Source organism: Rhinopithecus bieti, unplaced genomic scaffold, assembly GCF_001698545.2.
Source record: "Rhinopithecus bieti isolate Rb0 unplaced genomic scaffold, ASM169854v2 scaffold_12, whole genome shotgun sequence".
NCBI classification, from domain to species: domain Eukaryota; kingdom Metazoa; phylum Chordata; class Mammalia; order Primates; family Cercopithecidae; genus Rhinopithecus; species Rhinopithecus bieti.
In genome coordinates, this window is record NW_016803028.1 from 1637521 (window position 1) to 1648899 (window position 11379).

General features: G+C 38.9%; 1 protein-coding gene across 1 annotated transcript in view; it reads left to right on the forward strand.

The window, feature by feature from the left end:
• The window catches only part of LOC108537207 (collagen alpha-4(VI) chain-like), a 100413-nt gene that overhangs the window by 22448 nt on the left and 66586 nt on the right, over positions 1–11379 (forward strand). The window contains exons 8-13 of the mRNA XM_017884417.1: positions 493–1047; positions 5347–5681; positions 6921–6999; positions 8965–9110; positions 9262–9354; positions 10943–10996. Of these exons, the coding sequence (XP_017739906.1) occupies positions 493–1047; positions 5347–5681; positions 6921–6999; positions 8965–9110; positions 9262–9354; positions 10943–10996 (1262 nt within the window). The remainder of the gene's footprint in view (positions 1–492; positions 1048–5346; positions 5682–6920; positions 7000–8964; positions 9111–9261; positions 9355–10942; positions 10997–11379) is intronic.

An 11379-nucleotide genomic window follows, 5' to 3' on the forward strand; every position in this document is an offset into this window, starting at 1 on the left:
CTATTTAAATAAGCTTCATTCTTTTATGCATTTTTTTCCTCCAATACAGGATCTCACTGTGTTGTCCAGGCTGGTCTTGAACTCCTGGGCTCAAAGCAATCCTCCTGCCTTGGCCTCCCAAAGTGCTAGATTATAGGTGTGAGCCACCACGCCCAGACAGCTTCATTCTTTAATCATGGATTCACTGGTTGGCAGCTTAGTATTGGACACTCAAAGTGACCACAACCTAGAATGAAGCAAGATGGTCAAGTTTTATATATTTATCATACAGCTGCGTCTTATTTTGAGACTACTCTGAATTGCAGAGCAACTTTGCTGGGTTGCAGAATATTTGTTTCATTGAACTCCTCTTCCACTCCCTTCTAAAATATTTTCATGTTGTGTATATGCCATTCCAGACTGTCCCTGGGGACTTGTAATTAATTGGCTTCACATTCTTTTTTTTTCTTCAGATTCCTAATGAATGTTCTGTTCTGTTTCCTTTTTCCCCAGCCTGTAAGACTACTAAAGCTGACATTATCTTCCTGATAGATGGTTCAGAATCTATCTCCTCAGAAGACTTTGAAAAGATGAAAAGATTTGTGGCGAGCATGGTGAACCAATCTAATATTGGTACCGATGGAATTCAAATTGGCCTTTTGCAGTTCAGCTCAATCCCCAAGGAAGAATTCAGGCTCAACCAATACTCCTCAAAGGTGGACATTTACAGTGCCATCTTTGATGTTCAGCAGATGAGGGATGGCACTCGCACTGGGAAAGCTCTGAATTTCACTCTGCCTTTTTTTGACAGTTCAAAAGGAGGGAGACCCAGTGTTCAACAATATTTGATTGTGATCACCGATGGGGTCGCCCAAGATAATGTAATCATACCAGCGAAAACCCTCAGGGACAAAAACATAATTATTTTTGCCATTGGGGTGGGAGAAGCCAAAAAATCACAGCTTTTGGAGATCACTAATGACGAGGACAAAGTGTACCATGATGTAAATTTTGAGGCCCTGCAGAACCTGGAGAAGGAAATTCTTTCTAAGGTCTGTGATCCACAAGGTGAGTGACAGAGAAATGCTCTTTGATCCACAAGCTCATCGTAGGTGTTAGAGATGCTATCGATTCTCTTAATAAAGTAAAACTATGATCCTTCTAACTAGGCAAGGAGGGGAGCAGGAGATCACCCTGTAGGGCCTGAGTTCCTGACGCTGTTGTTCACCTTCCCCTGGGGATTCTTTTAATCATTCCCATGGTTGTCATCACTTTGGCTTCTGAAGACCTGAAGCTTCTTAGAACTCTGTCTCTAGGAAGTCCTCATAACTCCTCCTTTTGTACCTTATAGCATAGGCAAAATCAGATTGTAATGTGTAAACACAATGTGCTGAAGGTTTGGCCATGTCAAGAGGGAAATAGAAGCAGAGAATAATGTCAGTTAGACAGTCTCTCTTATGAAACAGAATACAGTGTCTTCTCTATGAGGCTCTGTACAGGGGTCTGTCTACTTTGTTGCCAATCTTCTTCCATATGACCAAGGTCATCCTTAATCCCATTCCATCTCCTCAAGTTTTTATCCAAAGCTGCAAAGCGCAAAGACAGGGGTTGTTCCTTTTGATAGTCTGGGTCTGCTTTTCTTCCCCAAGACTTGCCTTTCAGTAGGTGATTGAAGGCATCCCAAACTTAAACACACATTTGAATCATCTAGGGATCTTGTTAAAATGCAGATTCTGAATTCAGCAGATCAGCATTCTGCATTTCTAACAAGCTCCCAGGTGATGCAGATTTTGCAGGTCCTCATCATACTTTGAGTAGTAGTATAGTATAGTATAGTATAGTATAGTATGGTATGGTATGGTACAATGAAGCACAATAAAGCATAGTATAGTGAAATACAATATGTATGGTATGGTATAGTACAGGATAGCACAGGATGTGATAGAATGGTATAACTTTGTATAATATAGCAAAGTATGGAAATATATAAGGGAACCCATAAAGCCCGAAATTCCTTCAAGTGAACATGTGTACAAGGAAATCATTTTGTTGTTATGTCCCTAAATAGATGTGCATTTAATTGGATCTAGATTTTTTTTTTTTTTGGTAGTTTTAGGCTGAAAAGAAGAGGCTGTTCACCTCTATGTTCTTACTTAACTGTGTGCCTCTGGATGAGGTCCTGCCACCTTCAGCCTTCGGCTGGGAGGCAGAATATGGACTTTTGACATTTACAGAGCACTTTCTCATCCTTTATTTTACTTGATTTCTCACAAGTCTGAGATAACAAGCAGTATTTTAAGAAAAATCCTCTTATCAGGTGGGATGCTTTTGCCTACAAGTAATAGAAAACTTAAGTAAGAAGGGCACATTTTTTTTTTTGAGACGGAGTCTCGCTCTGTTGCCAAGGCTGGAGTGCGGTGGCGCGATCTCGGCTCACTGCAAGCTCCGCCTCCCGGGTTCACGCCATTCTCCTGCCTCATCCTCCCGAGTAGCTGGGACTACAGGCGCCCGACACCTCGCCCGGCTAATTTTTTGTATTTTTAGTAGAGGCGGGGTTTCACCGTGGTCTCGATCTTCTGACCTTGTGATCCGCCCGCCTCGGCCTCCCAAAGTGCTGGGATTACAGGCGTGAGCCACCGCGCCCGGCAAAGGACACATTTTATTCCATCTAACTGGCACACTAAAGGGCAGGCTCCAGGTGGGGCACAATTAAGATTCTTACTTGTTTTTTTCCATTATGTATGTAGCACTATCTTTTTCCTTTTTTTTTTAACTGAAGATTGAATGCAAAGCACTATTTCTAATGTGTTAGATGGTATACATTCATCTAACATGCACATCAAACCCATGTGAAGCAGGCGCTATCATTATGATACTCAATTTCAGATTAAGAAAATACAAGCAGGGAGAGATTAAGAAACATAGACAGGAAATAATAGAGGCAGGGTTTGAATTCCCCAGCAGTTTCGTGTCAAAAGTCCGACCACTAAGCATTATGTATGCCTATGAAGCCTCTCTATGAGAAACTAGGGCCATACTTGGGCCAAGATTTTTGTTGGTTTGTTTTGTTTTGTTTTTGAATTTTAAGACAGGATTTCACTCTGACTGGAGTGCAGTGGTATGATTCCAGTTCACTGCAGCCTCAACCTCCCAGGCTCAAGTGATCCTCTCACCTCTAGCTGGGACCACAGGCGAGTGGACATCGGCTCATTTTTTCTTTTAATTTTATGTAGAGACAGAGTCTCCCAGTGTTATCCAGGCTGGTTGAACTCCTAGACTCAAACAAACCATCGTCTTTGTCCTCCCAAAGTGTTGGGATTACAGGTTTGAGCCCCTGTGACTGGCCTGGGCCAGGTCTTATTTTGGAAACAGAGACTCAATTTTGGAGGACTAAGATGAGAACCCTGCATTCTACCAAATCTTTGAAGTCCAATTTTCTAGGACATTAAATTAATATCTTTGCTTATATTGACTAAAAAATATAACTACTTTGCCGTAGTCTAGCCAAATTTGAAAATCATTTGAAAAGAATGCACATAGACAATTATTTTTAAAAGAAGCATGAATTATGGTATGTCCTACATTAAGTAGTTCAGATTTTTTTAGTCATCAAAGTCCTATTTTTTGTTTATATGTGGGTAGCTATTACACTGGGGAGAAGAGATATAGGATTTAGCTTCTTTTTTCAGCTTATTTTGCCCCATATAGTAAGTTAGGATTTGTGTTTATCTTCAACTTTGTCTTTAACTTTTTTGATGAAATTAGCTAGATACTTTTATAAGGGCTAGACTCTAATTAATGATAGAATTCTAAAATCATAAACCTGAAAAAGACCTTAGAGATTACCTGGCAAGATTTAATCCTCTCCATTAAAAGGGAGGGAAATTGCTTCTTGCATTTGTCAATTACAGAACAGAGCCAGCTGGAAATGTTCCTGGTGAAAATGTGAATTAGAAATGTTGGAATAATATGCCATACTACAAAAAGGAAATTCCTTTTTTTCTGAAATTAGGTCCAATATAGAAATGGGATTTACATCTGTGAAAGCTCATTTTTATAAATTTGAATTACATATTTAAAAAACCAAACCAAACCAAGATATTTTATGTGAAATGAGGAGAGGAAGGCATTTTCTGTCTTGGCAATTACAGAAATATATCTTACCAGCTAGCGTGGAGTATGACATTTAGGGGATGGAATGCTCATGGCTCAGCTCTGATCTCAGGTTTTTGGGAAACTTTAAGCTAGTGTCCATGGTGAATGGTCTACTACATATTTATTTTTCCTCAAATTGTTCCTCCCCATCTGCAGTTCTGTTCTTGCAGATTCCGATACAGGTATACAGATTCTGTTACAGACACAGATCCTTACATCATCATATAATCTAGTGTGTGATGGTCTAAGGAGAAAATGTTTGAATGTCCTGGATTGCCTTGGACAGTCCTAAGTTATACTTGTTGTGCAGAAGTAATTAATAGGTGCCCTTTTATGATTGTTACATTTTAATTCATCCAACCAGATTCTAACTCAGATGCGTCTCTGACCATCAACTTTTGATCTTTAGTGGAATTCTGTGCATAATTTTATTATATACTGGTAAGTGTATAGGTACAGCCTGAAATATTAATGAGCCTTCAAATTCTAGAGAAAACCTTCCCAAGAGGGCTTAAATATTTTTAGACATAAGATACAGAAAATTGGGAGTGATTTTTTTCCTGACATTTTCTAATGTGCTCCCATGCTGCTGAAACAAGGTATAGGCATGGGTGGTGAATGAGGAAAAACACTTTCAGGGAAGAAGGAAATAATTCCAGTTATTGTTGAAAGAGACTCAAGGCTCGTTTATATTTTCTTTTTTGATTTTTCTTCATTGCTTTTCTTCATTGATTTATCAAACATTTAATGAACATCTGTATTGGACAATTGGAAAATTAGATGGCATAGTCCTTACTATCAAGGAATCCTTGTTTAGTAGGGAAGAAGGTCAAGTAAAGTAACAATGGACATGCAGGGGCATTTAATAACTTAGCATGAGGAGGTGGGGACAAGAACCAGAGAGTGCTTGGGGAGTGGGGTGGGGCAGGCACTTGAACTACTACTTGAAGGACGAGATTGGGGTGGGAAGATGGGAAAAGACACTTTAGGCAAAGGGATTAGGATCTGCAGAGGCATAAAACTATGTAACAGTATGTATTGTATCAGTTAGCTTTTGCTGTGTAACAAACAATCCCAAAACTTAAACGACCACTATTTAGCTTATACTACTGTGGGTTGGCAGGTTTGTCTTTTAGGGCTAGATTGGCTGATATCTTCTGGGCTCAGTTATGCACCTGCAGATGACTAATTTTATTTTCTTCACCTTCAAAGGATGCAACCTGGATTTGTCTGTAGGAATTGATATCTCAACTCATTCAAAGCAAGTTCAGCAGAAGCTTCAATGGTTACTGCCAGAGCTGATGCGACAGTTGGCTTTGCTTTCTAACATCAGCTGTGGCATTCCTGATCAGATCAACCCAAGATTCCGCTACTTGGTTCCTGGCTCAAATGGCAAACTTATCTTTGACTCAGGCTTTGAAAAATACAATGATGAGATCATCCAGAAATTCTTGGTTCATCAGGCTGCCAAGAATAACAATATGGATGTGAACTTTTTGCAGTCCTTGGGAGATAATGCTATTCATCTCTCTTCTGCTAAAGTAAAGGTAATAAATGCTGAGAACCCTTGCTATGGAGCCATCAAGTAGGGTAGAATGGACAAGGCTTTGTGACTGAGGCCAACTAAATTGTTCTTAATTGGTGATCTTACACAGAGGAAAACCATACTGTTACCCAATAAGAACCAACAAGAGATGTGTTTTCATTCAACAACAAATATTTTTTAAGCGCTAGAGATTCTATGCTCAATAATGCTAGTAGGAATATAAGAATAAAGTCCCTGCTCTCAAACTGCCCACAGTTTAGTGATTCATATTCTTCCATAACATAAATTCATTTCCAAGACAACTTGGATGGTGTTTTAAGACTCCTTAGCTTTTTATGGTCACTCATTACCATTTAGAGTAGGCTTGCTATTTTTCTAGTCAGCATCTTGAACTGTCTTCAGTGACAGCTATTTAGTACAGCTCACCCCTCAAGCCTCTCCCTCCCTTCTGCTGTCTCTGAACTATATACTCACAAAAGCCCACAGACATGGAAAGCTTTTATGTGATGTTTATTAGGAAATGACATCCCCAAACTTCATAACTTACATTTAGCTTTTCCTTTAGTCATGCATCTAATGGATGTATTTTTTGACTAGTACCGTCCATGTTTTATTTTTTATTCCTGTTTTAAATTAAAAATTTCTTATGAGCAAATAAACACATTTCAATTGTAGAAAATACATTACAAAGTATAACAGAAAATAGCAATAACCAACCCCACATCCCCTCCCCTCCACCCCACCCACACTGCATACACCGCACATGCACACACATCTCTCTGCTAATATTTTGGTATTTTGGTTGATAAGGATAAATATTGTAAGCATTTTGGAAAGTATTTTAAATAAGTTCAGCTGATTCAAATCCTCTTTTTTTTTTTCAGGGGATGGGGAGGTTAAAATAAAGATGAATGTGTAATAAAAGAATAAGTAAAAGGAGCAGGGTGAAAGTCTAGGCATAACCAGAAAAACTCACTCTTGCATTTCAAATAAATGTACAATTTATAATATCCATTTTATGCATTCCTTCTCCCCTTCCCCTCTGTTCCCTCCCTTCTTCCTCCCTCCTTCCCTTTCTCCCTTCCCTTCCCTCCTCTTCCCTCCCTTCCCTTTTCCTGCCTGCTCTCACTCTCTTACTACCTTCCTTTTCTCTTCCTTTCCCACCCTTCCTCCTTCCTACTCCTTTTTTCTCCCTCCCTCCTTGTCTGGCTCTGCCAACCCCCTTTCTCATAAACAACAGGTTCTTTTAGTGTTTACAGATGGACTGGATGATGATTTAAAGAGACTGAAAAAAACATCGGAGTTTCTCCGCAGCAGAGGTAAGTGCATAGGGTTGCCCAGTGTGGGCCTCCCTCCTCCCACTGGAACTGAGGCACTCAGCTCTCCAGATGGCACTGGACTCTATGAAGCTTCCTGTGTGCTCACCCAGTGCGTGGGGCTCAGTGCTCATGAGGCTGATGCCCCGTCTCCTTCTTCGTATGGGCCAGAGGATGTTTTGGGGCTGAGACTCTCTGCCTTCTTCAACAGTGTCCCTGATACTGACCAGGGGTCTTCTGACTCAGACTGGTCTAGCTTTTGAGGGTGGAAGGTTGAACGTACACCTCCTACTTCAATGGTGAGAGGGGCTGTTTGTTCTTTTAGGCCAATCTGGGGTCCATATGTCGTTTTCTCCTAACTCTGGAGTCAGTCTAAAGCTGGGCCCTGCTCTTTGCATTGTAGTTCCCCTCTCTGCTCTCAATTCTTCCTCCTTCTCCATCTCCAAGAGTTCCTGCTGCTAGTCTATATGGCATCTTTGTGCAATTAGAGAAAGACATCCAATACACTGCATGGATGCAAGTGTATTGGGCTCCTGGGTGGTGAGGGGTATGCTGGCTGGATTTGGCCATGCATCAGCTCTCTCAGATGGGTGTTCTTGCGCAGCACAACTTGTTCAACTGTACACTATGGCTCTCACCATTCCCACTTTGTGCCATGTAAAGGCTCTAAAGCAATCTAAGGGTGAACGACCAGCAAATTGTTCAAGTTCCTTTCACCCCTTTTCCTCTTCAGTCGAGTGTATTCAACGTATTTTGCTGGGGATTATGTTTTCCATTGGTTAATCATGCGCTAGAATTTTTTTATGACAACTTACTCCCATCTTAATTCACTGCATAGATTGCCACTGGAAGTTTAAATTGTTGCATGTTTTCTGGAGGGGATTTGGGAGTATGCAACAAGAGACTAAACTTTGCTTACATGCTATGCTAGATCAAAAATTCCATTTCAAAGAATTTAGTTTTAAGGAATAATTAAGAATATGTACACAACTTTTAACCACACAATTTTCAAGCAGCTTGTTTACCACAGCAAAAAGCTGATTTGTGTGTATGTGCCAAGAACTTACTGTTCAAACTATTAACAGTAATATTTGTTTTGAAATTCGACGAACAAGGTGATTTCTAGTTGAATTTCCAAAATACCCTTGTTCATTTGTATTTTTGTTTTGTGGACAAATCCAGATGATCTCTTAATGCCTGCATTGTTAGGATAGGCTAGATTATACAGCAATAACAACCTCCAAATCTCAGTGACTTAAAGTAGCAAGAAGTGGTTCATCTTTGCCTCCTGCTCACTGTTCAAGAACCCAGACTGAAGGAGGGTATATCCCAACAGCTGTTTTTGTAATTTCTGTGGCAAGGGAAAGGAAATGGGGCAAATTGTGTACTACTCTTAAAATTTCTCCTGGGGATTAACATATGTCACTTCTGCTCACATTTAATTAGCTAGAGTGAGCCATATGGTCACTTCTAACTTTCATGAGATAGATAATATTTTACAGGTAAGGAATTGAGGCTCAATGAGTGTTGATAACCTGACTGAAGAAGTGCAGTCCTATCATGTGTCCTTAAGAAGGGGAGCCAACATATTTGTGAACAGTCACAGTGACTGCCACAATTCCTAAGTGTAAACCAAGAGTCAACTTCAGGGATAGGCTTAGAAGGAAGTAATTTAATACAATGAGGGCTGAAAACCATCTGTGAAATGACAAAATGGGGGCTATAAGAGAGCCATGGGAGTCCTTTGTGTTTCTGCTTAACTTTCAGCTGGTGGGATTGAAAGGTATCAGACCAATTCTTCAAGAAGGCATGCCACAAACTAGTTTTAATTGTAACAAAATGCAGTTTGAGGCAAGACAAGTGAAGGCTATGGGAATGGTGGAATGATGGATGAATATGTAGGGCTGAGACAAAGATAGGCCATTCAAAAGACATGAACGTAATCTCCTACCTGTTGAAATTGTGAAGGATTCTCTGGACTCCTAATCATTGGCCTGGAAGGTGTCCATAAATTAGAAGAGCTCCAGGAGCTGGAATTTGGCAGAGGGTTTGCATATAAGCAACCTCTGAGCATCACACTGCAATCCCTCCCAAGCGTCTTACTGAAGCAACTTGTAAGTACTTTTTAAAAACGCCATCCTTTGCTAAGTTCTATTAATTACAATAATTTTAAAAACATTGAGAGAATTTTGTCTTCTTAGTGTGTAATGTGATATAGACTAACACAGATGAGAAAATAGTATGTGATATGGATCTGTTTTTCAGGATACAATTGTGGAAAGAACATGCTGCAATATATATGCAAAATGTTTTGGAGAGGATGGGTACAGAGGTGATTATGGGAGTTCTGGGAGGAAGGTAAGAATTTGTCAGATGTGAATAGGGGAAAGGAGAGAGACGATATTTTAGTACCCACTACATACCAGACTGTGTTATGTACTTAACAGCATTTTCTAATTTTACCCCCCTAACAAACACTTTCAGGTAGATGTTATTTTACATGTGTGAAATTGAGGCTCAGAGAGGTGACATCACTTTCCCAAAATTGCATCATTGTGAAGATGCATTTGGGAGTTAAGCCCCTTTGTCTCCCTGACTCTTAAGTCTCACATGATTTCCACCATATTATGCTATCTTCTTGTGGTCATTTGACAAATAATGTCACAAATTCTGCCACTGTACAGGAGTTTTCACTTTTCTACCATATTTTCACTTGTCCAGCATCTGCTTTCTTTACAGTAGTAAATACCTCTTTCCCATCTAACACTCTTTTCTACAGCATCAAATTCTGAGAAAAGAGTTGCATCTCTGTTAACTCTAGGTTAATCAAGAGGAAAATTACTACTTAACACTTCTAAGGGAGAATATCTCGTTAGAAATGGTCCTCAGATATTCAGGGCTGGCAAGGTTCCATAATCACAGGGATTGAAGTTTTATGATGAGGGTATAATCACAAACACACAGGTAAGGTTAAATTACACCCGCTGGCTTCGTGTCATCTTTTTACATGTTTTCTTTGAAAGATTTTCCATGAGGTTGTTGGAATGAGCTCTTCAGGGTTTTGCAGATCAATCTTTTAAATTTAGAATAGTATAAAGTTTATAATTACTGTTTGAAAAATAAATTGTAATCATGCCTTAGCATTGGATTTTTCCCTGTCATGTTGTTATTCATTAACAGGGACAGATTGGAGAATCAGAAAATCGAGTTTGGGGAGCTTCTTGATGTGTTTCTTTGCAGCTTGTGCCTGTGCCTCTAAGGCCAAAGATGGGAGTACTTTAATTTTTTGACTTCTCTGCTGTTTCTCTTTGCAAGAATTCAGTAGATGGTCATAATGACTTTTATATCTTTGTTGATCACAAATAAAATATGCCTTCCAGGTCTTATTGACCAGCTTTTAGACTAAATAGACACATCTGACTGTAACATGGCAAGCCAAACTTCCTTGAGAGGAAATGGTTTGTGTGTTTTGGTGTATAAGAAGAAGTAAAAAACAAAACAAAACTGGACATTTGAGTCACACAGAAATAAACAACCATTTCTCATGAATAAGATAGGCAGGAAGACCTTTGCTTACTGATGTTTTGTAAAACAAGGTTGAAAGCTTCTTTAAGAGTAACAGTTTTCCTTAAGCTTTTAACTAGAAACTAGTCTTGATTTGGATTTTTACAACAGAATGACTTAAGAAGGGATTTTGGAAAATAAGAATAGTTTGATATACTGACTATTAAGACAAACAGGTATGCATGTTTTCACTGTAACACTGGACAAGAATATTTGTTTCTGTACATCTCTGCACATTGTGCCTGATATTTAGTAGATTCTCTATAAAATGACAACTCTGTGAGACAAAGGTATCTATTAGTAACAATTTTTATTTCACATAGATTTGAGAAACAAATAATTTAGAGGTCAAGTTATTTATTTTGACTTCTTGTCTTTTCAGGGAGAGAAGGGTTTTGATGGGTTACCCGGTCATCCTGGTGAGGAAGGCAGATATGTAAGTGTTGAATGTTATTTCTTTACTTTGAAAGAACATGGCAAAATGAATCAAATATTAGCAATATTTAATTGCACCTAAGTCGTGAAAGTTTTTCTCATCTATACCACTTAAAGTGGGTCTAAAAATATATTATATATATCTATTTTTATATATCTATATATAGATATATATCTTATTATGTATAACATATATATCTATATATAGATATATATTTTATTATGTATAACATATATATATCTATATATACACACACAAGTATACATATACGCACAAATATGTATACACACACACACATATTTTTTTCCCACTTAGTTTTACTACCTAGAAGAATAGATTGTTAGACTGTTGCCTGGATTTCCTCCTGCAAAATGGAATATGTC